Source organism: Drosophila montana, unplaced genomic scaffold (assembly GCF_035044405.1).
Source record: "Drosophila montana isolate Dmon_TW-CO22-7 unplaced genomic scaffold, ASM3504440v1 contig_2626_1, whole genome shotgun sequence".
Lineage (NCBI taxonomy): Eukaryota > Metazoa > Arthropoda > Insecta > Diptera > Drosophilidae > Drosophila > Drosophila montana.
This window is the reverse complement of record NW_026997490.1, coordinates 774,543-796,229: the sequence shown is the minus strand read 5'-3', so window position 1 is coordinate 796,229 and position 21,687 is coordinate 774,543. Positions and strand designations below refer to the sequence as shown.

The 21,687-nt window shown below is 42.7% G+C and overlaps 4 protein-coding genes across 5 annotated transcripts in view; 2 read left to right on the top strand and 2 right to left on the bottom strand.

Annotated features, from left to right (window-relative positions):
- Window positions 1–21,687, bottom strand: part of ds (dachsous cadherin-related 1) — a 248,825-nt gene that overhangs the window by 187,809 nt on the left and 39,329 nt on the right. The window lies entirely within an intron of this gene.
- Window positions 14,997–16,344, top strand: Gr21a (Gustatory receptor 21a). Its single transcript, XM_064683532.1, has one exon. The coding sequence runs from the start codon at window positions 15,004–15,006 to the stop codon at window positions 16,339–16,341; it is 1,338 nt and encodes a 445-aa protein (XP_064539602.1). The 5' UTR covers window positions 14,997–15,003; the 3' UTR covers window positions 16,342–16,344.
- LOC135429266 (xylulose kinase) lies at window positions 17,065–19,005 on the top strand. The gene has a single exon (XM_064683531.1). The coding sequence runs from the start codon at window positions 17,173–17,175 to the stop codon at window positions 18,913–18,915; it is 1,743 nt and encodes a 580-aa protein (XP_064539601.1). The 5' UTR covers window positions 17,065–17,172; the 3' UTR covers window positions 18,916–19,005.
- The window catches only part of Pkg21D (Protein kinase, cGMP-dependent at 21D), a 41,599-nt gene continuing 39,319 nt past the window's right edge, over window positions 19,408–21,687 (bottom strand). For both annotated transcript variants that reach the window (XM_064683576.1, XM_064683577.1), the window contains exons 3-5: window positions 20,144–21,589; window positions 19,886–20,071; window positions 19,408–19,820 (exon numbers count right to left, since the gene is read on the bottom strand). In XM_064683576.1, the coding sequence (XP_064539646.1) occupies window positions 19,658–19,820; window positions 19,886–20,071; window positions 20,144–21,589 (1,795 nt within the window). In that variant the 3' untranslated portion in view covers window positions 19,408–19,657. The remainder of the gene's footprint in view (window positions 19,821–19,885; window positions 20,072–20,143; window positions 21,590–21,687) is intronic.

Here is a 21,687-nt window from a genome sequence, read left to right as displayed (position 1 = left end):
ACTAGTCTCTCAGTCTTAAAGCCATCGTCTTAAGACTTTGCATAGGTACTATGATCTCTATATCATATAGCTACGATCGGTCGAAAAGTAGCTTTTTGTATGCCAACATACTCAGTTTGTCAGGATAATTTATCAAGCTCAGCATTTACGAGCTTCACTACTCTCACATATCTGCAAACGGCAAATGTCTACAAGGGTATTAAATATTCGGCATGGCGAATTGATTGAAAACTATTTGCTTGCCCAGCCAACGAAAGACTTAGCTCATCGTTTAGATCAAAAGGGATGTATATAATTTTTGGCATCATATATCCCTTATTGTGTATCCATTGTATGCCTTAATAATGAAAACAAATGTAAAATAATATAATAGACTCCGCTCTATGCTATTGGCATAGAAATTTCAATTTAGTTGCATTTCACTTCGATAGTTGAATTTTTAGCAGAAAGTCGATTTTGACAGGCAACGTTCTGGCCATAAAACAATGATTTTATTTCCAAATCGAGGTAATATTTCATATTTTCAATTTCTGTTTAATTATCTAGAAATCAAACCAAAATTTGTTTCATGTGTGTGTGTGTGTGTGTGTGGGCGAGTGTGTGTGTGTGGGACTGTGCATGAATTTGGCATATTTCAAAGTCCATTACGAGGCACACGCTTATGGCACTTACAATACCGTTGGACGAAGGGCTTTTAATTTACATTTTGCTATTAATTTCAACCTCAAAGGTTGCACAGGTTGTGCGTAGGAAAAGCTGGGAAAACGGATGCGGATGCGGAAAAAGGGGAGGGGAGGGAGGCGATGGGGTGTGGCAGATGTATCAGTGTTGTAATACACAAAGCCGCAAAGCCGAACATGGGCTTTGCTTAATCCGGGCAGTTAAAGCGGCCGCCGCACACACACAGACACACACACGCACAGACACATGCATAGGTAAGCCCGTAGCCCTGGTTACTAATACAGGCACAAGGTGAAGGCAGCATTGAGCATATGCAGGCGCTGCCTTTATGTTTTCTTGATTGAGTTTCACCTTTTGCATATGAAATTCAATTTAATCAGTTTGCCAGGTCATAGGCTGCCATCCTGTCAGTGTATCACAAACACGCACACACACACACACACACACACACCCACACGCACACACGCGCGCGCACACACAGTGCAGCCAATAATAATGAAGTCCTTTTGTTGTGCCCGACATTGCGTATACGCAATGTACAATTTCTCCTCCACATTCGGCAATTTGCCGACCTCAATAATGTTTTCACTTGGAAATCAATAAATACAAATAACAAATATAATATGTATATAGGTTTGTGAGTCTGGGTGTGTATGTGTGTGTGTGTGGGTGTTTACATACAGCATCCAAAAGCAAACAGCAACCGCAAAACCAAAAGCAGCGCCGGGCTCTTGTAGCCATAAACGGGCAAATTGTATGCAAATAAAGCGAAAGCGAATGCCGCAAGATAAAAAGCGTCGCGTGCCAACGACCACGCCCCCGCCTCCAATACAAAACGCCCCCTATTCAGGCCCCTCTATATGCCTCCAGTTTGAACGGGATGTACTACAACAGCTGAAGCAATAGAATCGCTGACGCTGCATTGGCTCAAGCCCCTGCTCAGAAAATATGCGTGAAATATCTAGGCGGGGCTGCTCGACTATGAGCTACCCTGTAGACATTTTTTTAAATTTATAAACAATCTTCTGTTTTTCGATTAATGAGTAGCCAAAAAGAAAAAAAATTGAAGCTCAATATTTTATTCTAATAGATAAAAGTTGAAGCTCAATAATATATTCTAGTTGTTCACATAAAATGGTTTTTACTATCGCAAATGTATCTTCCTGGCGATACTGATCCTGATGCGGAACCATTGCCTTTCTTCCCACCAGCAAATGGGAAATCGTAGAAGTCTTGTCTTTTGTTAACTGTCACAAATGTATCTCCCAGTCGACACCGATTCTTAATGCCCTTTAAAAGATTTTTAAAATCGTAAATCTATCTTCCAGGCGATACTGAACGACTTGCTTACCACCAGCATAAACAAAAGAGTTTTATTTAATGCAATTCTATCTGATGGAAGATACAAAAGCGATACAAACGCGATACAAAGACAAAGACAAAAATACAAAGACGATGCTGATCATGCAGATATGTCTGAAGATTCTCCATCTGCTTGGCTTATACAAGCCACTCTACTAGCTCCAATGCCTACAGGGTATCTTGGAATAAGAACAAAAACTGTGCGCGTGGCGACAAGACAACTTTTTATTAACTCTTTGGCTCTCTGACCGCAGCTGCGGCAACTTCAACGCCCCAAGCCCCGAACCCACAAAGCGGCTCGAAGACTTTCTCTGTGCTTTGTCTCAGCCGCACAGAATTGGCAAAAAAAATGTTCGAGACGTACAACTTGTTGTCTTGTCTCGTAAAGTTTGTCCGGTCATTTCTCATTTCTCATGCTGCATGCAAATCATCATCAGTTAGCAGGATTTCGGTGGGGTAAATGTCGAAATGGTCGTTTTCTGGGTTTGGCTTTTGTTTGTTTTTTTTTGAAGGGTATTTTTTCTCATTTGTTGGCCGTTTAAATGGTCGAACAATCAACTGAAATTGCGGCTACTATTGATTTAAGTCAAGATGGTTGGGGGACTACTATCCCAAGGGCAGGCATATGTTACACACACACCCCACACACACACACACACACACACACACTGAGGCACACACATATTAGTTGACTTGAAGCACAAGTCCTTATTGTCTGTTAGTTGACATGTTGTGAGCTTTCGTGCCCGTTTATAATAGCGTCTGTCTGTGCAAAATTTAATCGCATTTAGCTCATTTAGCGACAAATTGAATTTGCCAGAGCACATCAGCACACCCGCCAGCCAGCCCTCCGCCAGCGTCTCTTGAAAATGAGAAATTCAATTAAAATCAAATTTTGACTGGCGCGTTACATATTTATTTTGTTTTTTTCTTCTTCCTTCTTTTTTTTTTCGTTTGGCCAACTTTAAACAGATTTTCGTGGAGGCGGCTTTAATGCCAATTGCCAGACAAACACACAAATCAGCCGAAAAAATAAATAAGGCAAAAATAATTGAGCCAACGAGATGAGAGCCGGACTAAAGACAGCTTCCCAACCAGCTCCAGCTCCAGCTCCAGCTTCGGGCCCACCCCGCCGCACAGGGCAACATTGACGCAACTTTTATCAAGGACAAGGAGATAATCCTGTTGCCGCTTCCATCAACATTTTTTTTTGCTCTTCATATTTTGTCTATGGCTGGGCCACGAGCTGCGGCTTGAGGCACATCCCACCCGCAAACTCAATCAACCCAATGCTGATTAGTTCTTTGCGTTCGTTCATATTCGGCCAGTCCTCAAGCGATAATTAGGCGTTTACGAAAAGTTGCAAGCTCTCTGGTCCAGAGATGATTTATGATGTGTGCACTGCAACAGTTCAGAGCCTCTCGATTTGTTATACACAAAGGCGGCTCAAAGCCCGAAGTGCTGCTATGACTAATGCTTTGGTTTTCGCACTAGATCTGCCCAAAGCCTTAAATTATGCCAAATGCCTCTCACTCTCTCCTCTTCGCTGTATCTCTTTTTTTTTTGGCTCTGTCTCTCTGCTGGGCTGCTGGACTGCACTTAGCGATGGCCACACACGAGTTCGGTATTTCTTTAAAACAGATTTAGACTTTCCCTCTTATTTTTCTTGCATTATCTTTAATTCGTTTTTTATCTCTTTACCAAATATATCCTTACATCTGTCTGTCTCTCTACATCTTTCTCAGTGTTTCTTTCAAGGTTCAAAGTTAATCTTCCACAGAGTTGCACTCTTTAGTTTCCTGTGTCGCCTTCGGATCCATTTCTCTCTCTCTCTGTCTGTCTATAATATGTCTTTCTCCTAAACTGGTTTTCTCTTCTTCTAACTCTCCCCTCTCTCTCTCTCTTTCTCCCTCTCTCTCTCTCTGCTTCTTTCTCTGTGTCTTTCTCTTTCTCTCTCTCTCTTTCTCTATCTTCACCGTCTCCGACTCTCTCCAGCTTCAGTCCTCTCTTGCTATCTCTGTCTCTATATTTTGCTCTCTTTTTTCTCTTGCTAACTCCCCCTTTCCATCTCTCTCTTCACCTCTCTTTCTCTCTCTCTTTCCGCTTACAAAGCTGCAGTTAAAAATTTGAGTTATTCTTGTATTCTGAGTTCGTCGATAAGCAAATATTTTTTATAAGCATGTTTAGCTTTTTGTGTAAATGATATTTTTAATAATTTTGCAATCGATAGTTATCGATGTAGTAGATTAGTAGTAGGGATATCGCCCTTTGTGTGGCTGTGGCTGCTCGTGCTTACTCGTGTCACGTTATGAACAAAACAAGACCTGCATTTGCGGCAAGTCTGTGTGCCGCAAAGTATGCAACACTTGCTGTAGCAGCTTCTTTATGTTAAACCACTCGAGCGCAAATCCCAAAACCATTCCTACCCCTCCCCCCACTCCGCTTTACCTTCTAACGCCCCGTACAAACAGATGGATGCCGCTGTAAGTGAGTGTCGCATTCCCGCCCCCCCATCTGCTGGTCGTGTTTTACAAACTGCTCGCCATTTGAAACAGCAGCTGGCGACACATCAGCAGCTGCAGCTTGCTGCTTCCACTAAATTTGTGACAAACGGGCAGCTGTTGAGTTAAGTTGCAGTCTCAAATGGCTACCAGAATGAAGGAGCGCGGTCAGGGACGGAAGAGTTGGGGCTAAAGACGAATGCGGTGGCACATGAAATGCAGCCAATGCCATACACAAAGTCGTCCTTATCACAGTTAGCGGTTGGTCTGGAGCAGTGCCAGAGGCGGCTAACAGACTGGACTTGCAGGAGAATTGGATGGAGAACGTCAGATGTGAGCATGGGCGCTGTGCCAAATGAAAGAAGGGAAGAAAAGCTGAAAAATAAACTATCGATAATACCTATCGAGAGTATCGATAGACCACGCTACGATTGGGACAACCGACTAATTATCGATAATCGATATCACCAAATACCAATTTACAGGGAACCACAACAAACATCGATAAGACTAGGACTATCGAATATCGGAGGTATCAGTTGATTCCAAGCACTGTGCATTAATTGTGAACAGAGAAATTTTAACAAAGTCAAGTGCATCCCTGTTAAACATTCTGCATATTCTAATTTACGAGAGACCAATGTATAGAGACTTACAAAATAAATTAAAAGTGTCGATAACATTGTTTAGACTAACTATCGATTGTCTTCGGCATCAAGTGCAGCCACTGTTAAACATTCTGCATATTTCGATTTACAACCGACCCGTGAAGGAAGGCCTAAAAATCAAATTAATAGTATCGATACCATTGTTTAGCCAGCCAGCCACTGCAAAACGCTTTACAGCACTGTACATTATGTCTTATTTGTAGTGCTGTTAAGCGATTGTTTTTTGCTACTAACCCCTAAGCCAGGTTCCTGGCTACGCCCATGAGTCTAGCGCAGCCAGCCAAATGTTCAATTGATTTGCATGCGCTGCAAGCGAATGCCAAGCTGCGTTTTACTACCTCCACAGCCTGTACTTCAGCTGCTCCTCTTGGCTTGGCTGGGGCTATTAAGCCGGTTCGGCGAGCGAGGCAACAGCTCGCTGGGGAATTGTAAATCACGTCGAGCGCAAAGCGCAAATTGGTAAGCGAAACATACAAATATGCATGTGTGCGAGTGTGTGCTTCGTTTGTGCTGGCTAAACTCGCGCTTTACAAACATGAAAGCTGCTCCAGCAGAAAATACTAAAGCAGCAAAAGTAATCTGTTAAAACGAAGCAAAGGACTGGCGCCAGAGGCGAATGGAGGGGGGTCTAGAGCGGGCAGGGTGCATGTCAGTGTGTGGCAAGTGGCAGTAAAATCATATTACCCTTATATAGTATACGAATTAGTTGGCCATCTCGAACAGGAACATTGCTCGGGCAGGATGCAGGAAGCAGGATGCAGCAAACTGCTCGCACATAGTTTGCTGCTCATCTTCAGCTGCACACAAATTGGAAATAAAAAAGGCGGCAAGCAAGCATTTTACATTGAAGCGGCTGCCACAACATAGTTTGGCCTCAACGGCACATCCTGACAACAACAACAACAACAACAAGGGCGACAGCAACAACAATATAATAAAAGGAGCAGCAGCAAAAAACAAACGTCAAATAACTGTCAAGTGAAATGCAGCGCATGCGATCGAAGCCGTTGAGATTTTTCTGTCCCCTTTCAAAAAATAATCACAACAATTGTCAGCGAGAATGCTCGACTAGCAGTTATTCTGTAAGCAGATGTCTATATCTAATTTTCACGCGGAATGCCGAAAATCATTAAAACACATTTAATATAATTGCATTGTAGATAATGAGTTTAAAGCTTAACGGACAAAACAGCATTTAACCCATATTCCACAGCGTAAAGTGGATTGCTGGATAAATAGTTTAAAGCTGAAATGAAACATTCGCTAATTTTTCTTAAATAAAAGTGAGTTCTTTGAAATCACTGAAACATGTGAAAGTGCTGAAATCGTTGAATCACGTATAAAGAAACATTGGATGGAGTGCTACGAAGGTTTAGATATGCGATATGTATAATATATTTTCAAAAATAATCGGATTGCATTTAAGGCAGAACAACAGTGAGTAAGAAAAGTATATTCACTATCATGCAAGAGAAGAACAGATGGGTACCAGCAGAAAAGAGTAAAATTAAGAAAGCGTTGGCTTTAGTAATAATATAGGTACATGCAATACCTCATAATTTCACAACTTTATGCTACCCATTTCGCAAAATTTTATGAGTACAGGGTATAATAATCATAAATATTGCACGCTGCTCAGCTTGTTGTGCCCATTATGCTGACAGGAGTGAATGCATGCAGCTGCCATTAAGTATACGCCACGTTGGCTGACAAAAGCTAAGCCCACACACCCCTCCTTAGCCCACCCCTCGACCAGCCCGAAAAAAATAGCTCATACCCGCCGCCGCTACCTCGCAATATTTACAAGGCACTACAGCCATAGAGACTGGGTATATTCGAAAAGCGCCAGCTCGCCGTAAAAATGATTTGACGCCAACGAAACGAGGTTAAAAAGGTGTTACAAGCCACGGCTATGCAAAGAGCATTTAAGGCGCTTCGGGTTGTTTCCACTTTCAGCAGCGAAAGTTTCGTGCAGCAGCCCACACACTGCCATCTCAGCCCAGCCGCCCATTTGATCCGCCGGCTTCTTAAGGATTTGGTTTTGCGACACCTTTTTCGCCATTCGAGCACCTTGCGAAATTAAAAGTTAAATGCGTCAAGTCAATAAAAGCATGATACTAAAAATAAAGATAAAGATAGCTGCGAATGGCAATGCAAATGGAAAAACGAGGGAGGGATTTGCGGAATTGGTGCCGACCAGTGTTGCAAAGTTTGGCTATTTGAAAAATGTATAGAAAGCGGGAATTATTTTTGCAATGACTGAGAAGGAAAAGTGTTGATAAGCTTTTTATGAAGGAATGTTAAAATTAACAAAGGAAACCGACTGAGCTTAAATTTTCATTTATATTGAATATTGTTTTCTATTTATTACGAGTTTTTTTTAGAACTTTTGAAACTGAAAAGTTTTAACTGAACGATGTATCGATAATTATATGTTGACAACAAAGATTTATCTAAATTTATCATTCTAATCTGCAGCACTGGAATTCACACATTCTCTAAACGATTCACTTCGATTCACTTATCGATAACTCGTATATAGAGATGTCAATTTATTTTGGGCATGATGTACATTTAACGATAGGAACAACTAGTTAATATTTCTCTAAATACTTTTTTAGGCACAAACTCAAACCGAACAGGCGGAAAACCTCACTCTACTCCCTCAAAAGAGAGCTTATGCTTTTCAGCACTTTTCTTTGGCTTTCTTTGGCACAAAAAGCCAGCTTTTTATTCTGCCTGCTCAAGAGTTGGCAGCACTACTCGGCACATTTATGCCCGAAAAATCCCTTAATGCAGCTAGCATTTGCATGGCACACCAACGGCAAGGACAATGGCGACACTTCATTTATGTCTTTTGTGCGCCCAATGCGACGCCAACTGTTGGCCGAAAGATAAAAAACAAACTGAAGCCCGACTCTTTAAATAGGAAGCAGAAGTAGCTGAAGCAGCTGCAGGAACAACCAAAAAAAACTAGGTGCAGAGCTGACTAATAAAATGCAGTTTGCTTTTTATCTTTGCCAACTGACTGGCTGCGTTTGCTTTACTAATTGATGCACTGGCATTTGTATATCCTAGGAATTATAAAAAGCAGCCAGCAGACGAGAGGCTGAGAGTTGAGAGCTAAGAGCTGGGGCTATGGAAATTGCACATCGTCAATAAACGGAAAGATGGATGGTAACCAAGCCAAGTAGACTGGCAGTCGTCAGGGACGTATCTACTTATCAATGCGGCTGATCCAAATGCCAATTGAGGCACAACAAAATCACCCGCAGCAAATAATTGAAGCCAGTTGCCAGCAGCTCATCCGCCAACTGCTCGCCATAGCAATCGAGGCTGCGTTTCACTCAAGCGAATATCAATAGAAAGCGCATTGTGGCACGCACAATAGCAAAAAAAAAATAAAGCGAAAAAAAATAAAAATGAAAATCAATGGAAAAATATGCAAAGCGTTTTTAATTAAAATTTGAAGATCTTTGCCAAGCGGCTAAGCCGAGGCAAAAATTATTACGTGTTCGCCGAATGAACTAGTGAGCGCATCGAAGCGTGGATTATTGCAGGCCAAATTGTTAAAATTCTGAATGTTTAATACCATAAAAATAAAAATGCAGGAAAGAAAGGCGAGAATTGAATACCCTTGTAGACAAATGACTTTAGGTGTTAAGAATCTGTGAAGAGAATTGCAAGTTTATTTATTCATTTAACCAAATTGATTATTTATTTACTTAATTTTGTATTCACTTATTTATTCATTTCGTTAGTTTATTTATTTATTTATTTGTTTAGTTATTTATTCATTGATTTATTTATACACATATTTATTGATTTATTCATTTGTTTCCTTATTTATTTTTTAATGGCCGACTAAACATATACCTAAGCATTGTATACATTGCAAGTAAGGGGCTCTAGTCGGAAGTTGGCTATAAAATGAAAGCTTGTTCTATAATTGATCTGTTTATACAATTCTGGAAGCTACATGTCTAGTTTGGTGACTCTTGCCCATAAAACGAAAGAGATTTGCTCAAAAAACATAATTTCGATATCGATTTTTATCGATTATTTGGAAACGGGGCAAGTTATCGTACTCGTACTCGTATATACCAAATTGGAGTCCCTAGCTCTTATAGGTTCTGAAATCCTTGCGTTCATACAAACGGACGAACGGACGAGCGATGCTTCCTTCAGTCTGTTACAAACATTTCCACAAATACATTATACCCTTTTTAACCACTTTCCATGGGTTCAGTGTATAAAAATACACAAATTAAGAGCTAAAAGTCTAATAAAAATACACAAATTACTAATAACAATTAGGTATTTTATTTGCCAAGCTTGCAATTAAAGAGTTTGGCTAGGATATCTTGAAAGTCAATCAATTTTTTCATTCAAACACCTTTTTTTTTAATCCAAGTTTGGTCTAGATATATTGTCACGATTACAAACACAAAAATCCAGCAAAATTAACCCAGTTAATTGCATTAATACTATTTAAACTTTAAGGCTTATCAAAAAAGTTAACCTTGTTATGCATTGCACATTCATGACCCAGTTATAACAACGCCGCATGGCAAAGGGCATACAAATTAAAAGCGATTTGTTGCAAGCATTTTAATTGCAATTGTGCGGCTTGCATTAAAGCGCTGCAAATGCCAAGTGCAAATTCAATTTTCATTTGCAGATCGAAATCGGAATCGGAATCGCAACTGGTTGGGATTTTGGGCGCCCGTATGGGCGGATGTCAAATAAGGAAATTAGTTTGGTAAATTCTTGCACCGAATGCCGGGCAAAACATATGCATATGCGAGCAAATGCATTTATTTCCGGTCTTGAAGCGAGTGCTGTGTTGCACTCACACACACACACACACACTGAGGCACTTGCTTTTAACACTAATTAGTCAATTGATGTATGTGCAATTTGCTAATTTGCCAATATCCCAATTGGAAGCCGGTAGGCAGTTAACCAATATGCTGGCCTTTGCTGCCCTATGTGCTGGGTCCCACAGTGCGTATGATTAATATTTAATTGCATTATGCTTTTGCAACTAGAGTGCTCCACTGTCTGTCTGTCCATGTGTGTGCCCTTGTGGTAGTTGCAATTTAAATGGCATAACAAAATTAAATTATAATTTATATATATTTTACATTGGCAGCACATAAAGTGCATCCGGTTCCTCCAGCGCACAGCTTTGAAAATTTCGAGATTGGCCACAACCAAAAGCCACACGACTGGCATCAATGATGACAATAGACAAAACACATACTCACTTCAATATCATGATTACATTTGTGTGTTTTATATTCAAGTTTGGTTTTGGGTATACGTTGTCAGATAAATGGCCAATAATCAAAGCAGCAACTGGTTGTAAATTGTGAAAATTGCGCAAAATTCGTGTCAAGTGCAAAATTCACTTTGCAAACTGTTTGCATTACGCGACAAGACTTGAATTTAATATTATATTTTCTGCTGGGTGTGATTTAGGTTTAAGTTTGGAAAACCAGAACTTGCCAAAAGCAAAACCTTTTTGGTTTGTGGCTTGATTATAATATAGATATTTTTTTTAAAATTGATTAGCTCCTTGGCTGACCAAGGCAACTCTCAAGCTCAGCGGCGACCTTTGTTAGCAAGTTTGTGGCTGAAAGTGTCCCAAGATGAATGCCGCCTTTGAGAATTAAACTCATGAACTTTCGACGCTGGGCACAGCTTGGAACTAGTCCTGTTCAGGGTCATTTATAAGCTAAACGCTTGCGTCAACAGTTCCATTTGCAATTTCTATTTCACTCAACAATTCTAAATGACGCAGAACTTTAAACTTAAGCTTGTTGCTAGATGTAAATAATTTTTTATATTCATTTATTATCAGGCAAATTTGTGCAGGCACATGTATTACGCTGTTATTCATAGAATTTGCTATTGATATGATAAATCTGTATTCAATTACTTGTGTAGAGGCTGAAGCTCACTCCGCCGACCACTGGAAGCTAATCTCAAATGCCATGCTTGCCTTATACATATTAATAAAAGTTTTTCTGTGCCCGTGCAAAAATCGAATGCTGAACACATTTTCCGGGCGGATTTCAAGCGATTGCGACAGAGACAGTTGCATAATGCACTTCTAGCAGGACGGGGGGCGCAGGGAAGTGGTTGGGACAGAGAGAGAGGAAAACGGAAATCGAAATGTAATTTGTTCGCTGCACAACGCAATGATCAGCTCCAGTTGACAGCTGGCGGCCATGGCAGCTGGCAGTAGATGTGACAGTCGTTCATGTGGCAGCCAGACAACGAATGTGGCACGTACACAGGCAACGAAGAAGGCCTTGAAGTTGAAGCTAACTCGCCAACAGCAACAGCAGCAGCACGAGATGGCAAGGCCCAACGCAAAGACAGAAACGCAGCGCAAATCCACAGACATTCTGCTGCTGGCAGGACCTGGCCATAGAGCTGGCCGCGTGACACGAACAGGCACGACTTGAATAGTTGGGGGCTCGTGCTCAAAAATCGAATTTCTCAAATGGACTTTAAGGCAAACGGTATGTCATTAAAAATTGAGTCAAAATATATTAATAAATAAATATGAAAGATTGCTCTCGATTAGCAAGCGTAGCCGACTAAAAGATACCCTCTGTACACAGATCTGAATTGGCTTAAATATATATATGTACTGCACTGAAGAAATTTCATACTTATGTTCACACAAACATGCACAAAAACACACATGAGTATCCACTTCTTCTTCTTGTCTCAACCTTACTTTTTTAAGAATTAACTCCTGAATAACTTCGGTGTTTACGGTCCGATCGGTATGAAATTTAGGACACATAAAGAGGCGCAGTTCTCCAAAATTCGTAATACACCTCATACGCGTATGAGGTGGCGTACAGGAATATACATTCTTTTTAGAATCGAAGCTGTCTTCTTTCGCGAATTGCATTTTATTATGGCAATCTAAAAACGATTCGAATTGGTCTTAAGAGACTGTATATCTTGATAAATGAATATATATACATATATGAATTGATAAATTGATAAAGAAATTAATCTAGTACTTGATAGTATTATTGGTTCATATACAAAATTTTGAAAGATTTTTTTTTTATTTATTAAAAAATTCATATTTAATAGTTAAATTTTTTAATAATAATATTAATCCCACACGCACCCATCTCCAATTGCAATCAAGTTGGCAGCGCTTTGGCTTAAAGTTTGGTCAAGGGTTTTTTTTTTTTTTGGTATGCCTTAAATTTGTGCACATCTTCCGGCCAACTTGGCTGCAATTATGTCACACAAAATGTTTATCCTGCACATCCTGCCATAAAAAACAAGCTAAACACTTTATTTATTTGGTGCTGCTCGTCGTTAGTTCTCAAAAGTTTTCGCATTAAACGAAAGCAGAGTTTGCCAAACTATTGCAATGAAAATAGCACAGACGACAACAACAACTACAACAGCAGCGGCAGCAACAGTATGAAGAAGTATGAAGAATAAGAATAGGAGATGCAATGCAAACAAGAGAGACAGGGGAGGAAATTGCAGTCGAAAGCGCCCAACGGCAAGATACCCTGTTTGGAGGGCAAATTTAGCTCAAAGCAGTTGGGCAAATTCTTGTGTTTGTTTTTTAAAGTGGTTCAATTTTTCAAGAACCTCCTCTAACATAGCCTAGGCCGACATATTTTCTGACCATTAGGCATAGACTTGATCCTCCTCAAACATGTAACATTTTTAGGGACTCTTAACTATACATTTGGAAGAATATAAGCCTGCAATAAGTAATTTTTATTTTTAGTTTGATTTTCGAGAATTCAAAACAAAACAAAATAATTAATTCGAGGAATTTATTGCAAAAATAAATACTAATCTCACCTATAAAATATTTCTGCAGATGTTTAAACAGACGATCAGACACATAGCACTATATAAGCCCAGATTATCGACTTAAACAAATGATATATACTTTATACAAGAGACGATATTTTGACCTTCAAAATGTGCTTTGATCTGAAATGGGCTGCAAAAGAATCAATCGATTGAAGGTTTGAACCAGCGCTTAGCCTTTGGGTCCGGTGCCTGAAGCTGGCTTTTTACATTCCCAAGATTCAAGTTTAATTCGGTTTACGATTCGATTGTTATTTTGTTACAGTTAAGTTTAGGTTCTTAGTAAAAAAAGTGGTATTAGAATTTCGGGCACAAACCGTTTCTGTGCATAACTGGCTTGCTTTTTTTGCATTTAATGCGTAACACATTTAATGACAAAATGTTCATACCCAATGCAAGTGTCTAAAATGCCAAAAAGTAGGCAACAGTTGGCCAGGCGCCCGAAAAATTAAATGCTGCCTTTGAAGTGCTTGGACTTGAGCAAAGTCTATTTTAAACACATTTCAAATGTTGCTGACTGTGCACAAACTGTGTGTGAATGTGTGTGTGTGTGTGTGTGATTGTGTGTGTATGTTGAGTTGCTGCCAGAGTCAGGCACAGTGTGATCTCTGAGCTAGCTGTTGTTGTTGCTCCTGCTGCTGCTGCTGCCTCAATACACTTTGGCTTAAGTCTTGAGCAGGCCTCAAGTTGACTTTGGCCTTCAATAACTCAGGCAGAAATGGATCAAAAGTCAGGAACACACACAAACAGAGAGAAAGACAGGGAGAGAGAGAGAGAGAGAGAGAGAGGGGGAAGAAGGGCATACGACGGGGCGAAACTACATTCATTGGGTCAGCGGCGGCACAATTTTTATTGGTCATTAGTGCGAGCCTCTATCGGGCATTCGTAAGCATTTACACATCGTTAAACTTTCATTTCCGGCAAATTAAGCGCATTCTACGTACCTTCTGTCCCGGCCCAAACACAAACCCACACACACACACACGGACACGGACAGAGGGTCGCAGGGGCGCAGCATTATTCACACCAAGTCCTGCCCCCGACTAGGCACCCGTTCGGCTCTTTGTCAGCAGAACGAGCACAGGACACACTCAGAAAAAACCAAAGAGCCCGGAATCGACTTTACATTTAGAAATTCGCCTTTGAAATGGGGCCTGAGGCAATGCGCCCTATTTTTTTTAGAAAAATAAAATTAAAAACAGTTCGTAGATTTTAGAAAAGCACAAAAAAATGTCTGAAAAAGTTCTTTAAGAGAAGTTTCTTAAAGAACAAATAAAAAGCTTTCTAAAGTATAGGAAAATTTTATGTATAGAAATTTTTTATGCTAAAAAGCCGAAAATATTTTTTGGAGAATTGCAATTTTTGCTTCTAATAAGTAAACATTTTTTTCTGAAAAATTGTAAGAAAGTTAAAAATATATTTTCTACAAATTTATATTATGGCAATCATTTTATATGAGATCTAGAAGTATCTTCTATAAAAGATTGCCATAATATAAATGTGTAGTAAATATTTTTTAATTTTCTTACAATTTTTCCGAAAATAAGAGAATTATAAAAAGAAAAATCTGAGATATTCTAAGAAAAACATTGTTTTAAGTAATGTTAATTTTATGGTGGATTTCAATAGCTAAATATTTTTGAGTGCAGACCGCGCTGGGCACAGTCGCGTCGCAGCAAATGACCACAACAAACCCCGCCCCAGGCACATTTACAAATATATATATATATATATGTGTATATATATATAGCGGGTCATATTTAATGGACAGCAAGCAAATAGCGACACGCCCCGTGGGCGGCATATTCGCACTTTTGTTTGCTTTTCAATCAAAAGTCAATAGCAGAAGCGACCATATAAAAGGCAACGCAAGAATTGTGGCTGCTCCGCTTCAGGCTCTGTCTATTGTGCTCGTCATGTCCTTCTGGGCGGTGAGTCGCGGTTTAACGCCACCGGGCAAGGTGGCGCCCATGTTGAATCCCAATCAACGCCAATTTCTGGAGGATGAGATGCGCTATCGTGAGAAGCTCAAGATGCTGGCGGACGGCACAGACCTCGAGGATGGCTATGTACGCAAACCGGATACCGTGGATGATCCGTTCGAGCTGGACAAACATGATGCATTCTATCGTGCCACCAAAAGTCTGCTGGTGCTGTTTCAGGTCATGGGCGTGATGCCCTTGATACGTAATCCGCCGGTGAAGAACCTGCCAAGAACTGGCTACTCCTGGACATCCAAGCAGGCCATGTGGGCCATGTTCATATACACCATCCAGACGACAATTGTGGTGCTGGTGCTGCGCGAGCGTGTGAAGAAATTCATAACCAGCCCGGACAAGCGTTTCGATGAGGCCATCTATAATGTCATATTCATCAGTCTGCTCTTCACGAACTTTCTGCTGCCCATCGCCAGCTGGCGCCATGGACCGCAGGTGGCCATCTTCAAGAATATGTGGACCAACTATCAGTACAAGTTCTTCAAGACGACAGGCTCAACGATTGTGTTCCCGAATCTCTATACGCTGACCTATGTGCTGTGCAGCTCCTCCTGGGTGCTGAGCATCGCCATAAATCTTTCGCAGTATTTTCTCCAGCCGGACTTTAGCCTGTGGTACACGTTCGCCTATTATCCGATTATAGCCATGTTGAATTGTTTTTGCAGCTTGTGGTATGTCAATTGCAATGCGTTCGGCACGGCCAGCCGTGCCTTGTCGGATGCTCTGCAGGCGACGATACGTGGCGATAAGCCTGCCCAGAAACTGACAGAGTATCGGCATCTCTGGGTGGATCTCAGCCATATGATGCAGCAGCTGGGTCGTGCCTATTCCAATATGTACGGCATGTATTGTCTGGTGATCTTCTTCACCAGCATCATTGCCGCCTATGGCAGCATCAGCGAGATTATCGATCATGGCGCCACCTACAAGGAGGTGGGTCTCTTTGTCATTGTGTTTTACTGCATGTGCTGGCTGTTCATCTTCTGCAACGAGGCGCACTTTGCCTCGCGTAAGGTGGGCCTCGACTTTCAGACCAAGCTGCTCAACATCAATCTGACAGCCGTCGACACGGCCACGCAGAAGGAGGTGGACATGCTGCTGGTTGCCATCAGCAAGAATCCGCCCACCATGAATCTCGATGGCTATGCGAACATCAATCGCGAGTTAATCACCACAAACATCTCCTTTATGGCCACCTATTTGGTTGTGCTGCTGCAGTTTAAGATCACGGAACAGCGCAGATCCAACATTGCTTAACAGATGATCGTCGTTTATTTGTATAGATGGATTATAAATTGGATCAAAAATAGCGTACATTTTAATTACAACACAATTGGCTTAGGTGATGTTTCGCCAAGCCTACTCTCTACAATTAATCGGAGAGTTTGGAGCACATTCTACGGAATAGCAATAAATACCAGTAAATAGGCATATTGATTTGTAATTCTTCTAAAATAGTTTCACATAATAAAAGGGTAGCTTAATAAAAGGAAAAGGCCGTTCGTTGTAGAGTGTCAGAGCTATATGATAAAGTAAACAAGTAAGAGGTTCTAGTCGGGATCTCGCGACTAGGGGATACCCGGAACCCTATTCTTCCAACAGGCGATGGGTATAAAATGAAAGAAACTTGATATATATATATACATATATATATACTTTTCTAGAAGCTACATGTCAAGTTTGGTGATTTTAGCTCTTATTATTTACCAAAATTGCTCAAAAAACACGATTTTGATATCGATTTTTATCGATTACTTGGAAACGGGGCAAGTTATCAAATATCGGAAACAAACTCGATCTGCGCGGGGACTAGGTCATGGCTAAATCGACTCGGCTGCTGATGCTGAACAAGAATATATATATATAATATATATAATCTATTGCCTAAATACAACAAAAAGGAAGCGCTGTCGCCTCACCTATCAACGCGTGGGGCAACATGAGGAGTTGTCAGTATGTGCTTGGGTTGGGATAGGAGAGCGGGGAGCGACAATCAAAGCAAGCGCATGCGCAAGCATTTTTAAATTCCATATAAAAATTTTTAGTTAACTCCTTTTAGTTCAACCTGTGCCCTATGTGTCAACCGCAATGTGCGATAGAGATGCACCGGACTACAGTGGCAACAGTTACTTGGGCATCCACATGGATATGGAGAAGATTGAGGGGTTGGTGCTAAATGCCGAACTCCAGATGACATACAGCGCCGTGGTACGCTTCGATGTGGATCTGCACGAGTATAATACCACAGGTGGTGCCAATGCACGGTCCGAACCGAACGAATATGAAATAAATCCGGTAATGTATATCAAGGCGCTGGACATGCTGTTGAACTGTCTGGCAACACAGGGCGCCGATATGCATTCGGTGGCCGCAATTAGTTGTGGAACGCATCATCATGGCGCCATATATTGGTCCCTTGCCGGTTTTCGTGCGCTCTGTGGCCTAAGTCCAAAAATGCGCCTGCACGAACAGCTTACGGAAAAGTCATTTGCGTTGCCCACGCTCTATTGGATGAACGACTCGCTTGAGAAGCAGTGCGTGGCCATGGAAGATCAAGTTGACCCCATTGAAATACAAAAAATAACGGGCTCCAAGCCGTCTGTGCGCACGACGGGCCCCGAAATCCGTAAAATCTATGAGGTCTATCCGGAGAAATATGAGCAAACCGTACGCATATCCCTAATTAGCAGCTTTCTGGCATCTCTGCTAATTGGGAACATTGCGTCCATTGATTACACCGATGGCTCCAAGATGAATCTCTTGGATATAGGCAATAAAAGTTGGTCGCCCGAGTGTCTGGAGGCATGTGCGCCCGATTTGCAATCACGTCTGATGCAGCCAATTGCCACGAATCGGCTGCAGGGACGCATTGCCAAATACCATGTGAATCGTTGGAATTTTCGACCCGACTGCATGATCGTTGCCGCCACGGCCATCAGTGCCAGCATGCTGTCCAGCGTGAGGGAGCAGAAAGATTTTTTGATTTTGTCATTGTCCAAATCGGACCGGATCATCATGCACTTTAAGGATCGGCCCGTTGTGCACGAGGGCTGTGTCATGTGCCATCCGACAATGCCCGATGAATACATGGGCTCATTTATCTTTCGCAATGGCAGCGCGGTGCGCGAACGCATCTGCCGGGAGGTGGCCCAGGGCAAGTGGTCCGTCTTCAATGAGATGTTGGCCGCCACGCCCAAAGGCAATGCGGGCCACATTGCCATACATTTCGATGAGATGGAGTATTTACCGGAGGCGTGCGGCTCGCTGCGCTGGGATAGCGACATCAATGAGCTGTTGGAGGAGGCGTTGCACGGACGCCAGCAATTCCCTGAGCCCAGATTTGAGGCTCGCGCCGTCATCGAGGGTCAGTTGTTGCATCACCGTGCCGCTGCCGCCAGCATGGGCCTGAGCTTCTCTGCGGAGACCAAAATCATTGTCACGAACGATTGCTCCAGTAACGATAGCATACTGCAAATAGTTGCCGATATCTTCAATGCATCCGTCTACCGGCTGGAGGGACCGACGGAGGCGAGCGTTCTGGGTGCCGCCTATCGTGCTCGCTATGCCTTCTATCAGCATCGCGAGGTCAACTGCAATTGCCGTAGATGCAAAATACTCCGTGGCAGACAGCCGCAACTCAGCTACGCTGAGTTCTTCCAGCGCACTCCGGACAATCTGAAGCTGGTGGCCCAACCTACGCCTGGGTGCAATGCCATCTACGATCCAATGATGCTGCGCTGCATGCGGATGTGCCAACTAATGGCTGCCAGCAAATCCATCGACGAGAGCCGCATCAAATACAGCGATGACAACTCACTTCGGCCCCTCTAAAGGAGCTCTTGTTAAGTTCCCATATTAAAATCTAATTATTGCAATAAGTCCAAAGTCAAATTAAGTAGTTGAAATAAATTAGTTAAATTTTGACCAATGTCTATATGGGATATTTGAGGGTACCATTTTTACATGAATTTTGACCAAAAAATTTGTTGCCAGATTTAGATGCCAAATTGATTTAGAAGTCAAACCATAAAGAAAGAGCCAAATCTTATGAATATCGGTTGAGTTTTGACCGAGTTATGGGGGTTGGAAGTTTTGACCATGTCTATATAGGATATTTAAGGGTACTATTTGCACATGAATGTACTCCAAACAATCTTTGTTATATTCGAAAAACATTCCAAAAACCTAGCACTAAAATCGATATTTATCGATAAGTAAGGCTTGTTATCAAAAGTGAAGATATTCTAATGTGCTTTTATTATCTTAGAGCCTAAATACCAATTTTTGCGAGCCTAACTCTCATAACAACCGATACATGCTCAAAATACTATACCTTAAATCGATATTTATCGATGTACAAGGCGAGTTATCAAATATTTGAAATAAGCTTGACTACACAGATCAAATTTTGTAACACTAGCTGTTAACGACGGGCGAACAGACAGGCAGACATGTCTAAATTGCCTCAGCTCGTTGTCTTTATCAGGAATACGTATACTTTATGGAGTCGCAGCTGCGTCCTGTCGTATGCATTTTCACAATATCAAATACCGCATGTCTTTTCACTATAACTCTAAAAGTCCGCATCCCAGCCGGAGAGCTCATCCGGCGGCTCGCTGGGATCACAGGGAAAACGATCAAAGTAACGCACGTCCGTGGGATGAGCAATTGGTCGCACGAAAGGCGGTATCAGTAGCTGACTGGCCAGGCCATCCCAATCGAAGCCCAGAAACCATCTGAAGAGTGCAGCAAATTGGAGTTTAAGTAAATACGAAGCCCAGCTGGAAGTAGATCCACTCACTTGTGCTTCTTGATGTCCTGTATGCCGCCAGTCTGATAGCCCAGACGCTCGGAGGGCACATCCCGGCACAGGCGCTTGATTAGTTGCACGGCCCAGCGTGAGATGTGCTTGGGAAAGGTGATCATATCAATGCCTCTTAGGATGAGATTGTACGTCTGCATGGGATCGGGAGCGGTAAAGGGTGGACTGTTAGGGAAATAATAAAGGAACTGTTAGCTGGAATAGGTGGCTTGATTGCACTTTCCCTGCCAGACTTACGCGCCATTGAGCAGCTCGTGAATGAGTATGCCCAGTGCCCAATAGTCCACGGCGCGATCGTGTCCCTTGTTCAGTATGATTTCCGGCGCCACATACTCCGGCGTGCCACAGAACGTCCACGTTTTTGCGCTATTGCCGATATACTTGGCAAAGCCAAAATCCACCAGCTTTACATAGCCGCGCTCATCCAGCATCAGATTCTCCGGCTTCAGATCCCGATAGAGTATGCCACGTGCGTGTAGATACTCAAAGGCTTGCAGAACGCAGCCAATGATAAACTGTGCGGCATTGTCTTCAAAGGAGCCGTGATCGCGTAGCATGGTCCAGATCTCGCCGCCCATGCATGCCTCCAGCAGCATATACACATACTTCTCGTCCCGGAAGGTGCGATAGAGACGACAGATGAAGGGCGAATTGGAGCTGAGCATAATGGCGCGCTCGCTATAGATGTGATCCTCCTGCTTGGTGTCCACAATGTGCCTCTTCTTTAGGCATTTCAGCGCGAATATATCCTCACGGCCCTGATGATGCGCCTTCACCAGCTCGACACGTCCAAAGCCCCCAATGCCCAGTGTGCTGACCACCTCCAGGTCGGTTAGCTTTAGATCCGGATACTCCTGTTGCGCCTGCGCACCAAATGACTCCTCATGGTGAGCCTGAGCCTGTTTCATGGCCAGCATGCGATCCTCATCCCCGTAGTCCTTCTCCTTGAGCTCGCACAGATCACCAATTAGCCGCTTAAACGAATCCCGATCCAAGCTGAGACACTCCACGCCCGGCGCCAGGGCTATGATATTCGCCGTACGCTTATCCTCATTGATGAGCGCCTGTTCCCCAAAGTAATCCCCGCGGCTTAAGGTGCGCAGCTCGGTTTCCTCCAGCGCCGAGGGCGTCAATTTCTGCGTAACCCGAACATTGCCCTGCGAGATGAGAAAGAAGCTGTCGCCCGCAGTGCCCTGGCGTATGATATAAGTGCCCGCTGCATAGAACTCCAATTCCAGAACATCGGCTATCTTGGCCAGCAGCTGGTCGCTGAGATTACGCAAAAGCGGCACCGACTTGAGGAAATTCACGCTATTCTCAATACGCTGCAATCCGGTGCGCATCATAATCTGCTGAAAGACGCGCCGATCCAGCACCCACACACGCGCCGCCTCGCTCACCACACGAATGGAGGCGGTGCGCGTGCAATTGTAGAGTATGGCCAGCTCACCGAACGCCTTGCCCGGCCCCATCTTGTCCAGCACTTTGCCCTGCTGCATGACAGCAAATTCACCCGCCGCGGATACATACAAATGGGCGCCCGCCTCACCCTCACGGATGACAAACTCGCCCGCATCAATGCTCTTCGAGTACATGGAGTCCACCAGTTCGCGCACCTGTGAGGCATCAATATTCTTCAGAAAATCATTGTCCATAATGGCATCCTTGATCTGCTGTTTGGCGCTGCAAGAGTTGAAGGTTTTTATTTAACGTGCCGTGTCGGCAAGTAGTCCGAGACATTATTAGACACTGGATGTTGGGCAACCATGGCGCTAGAATCC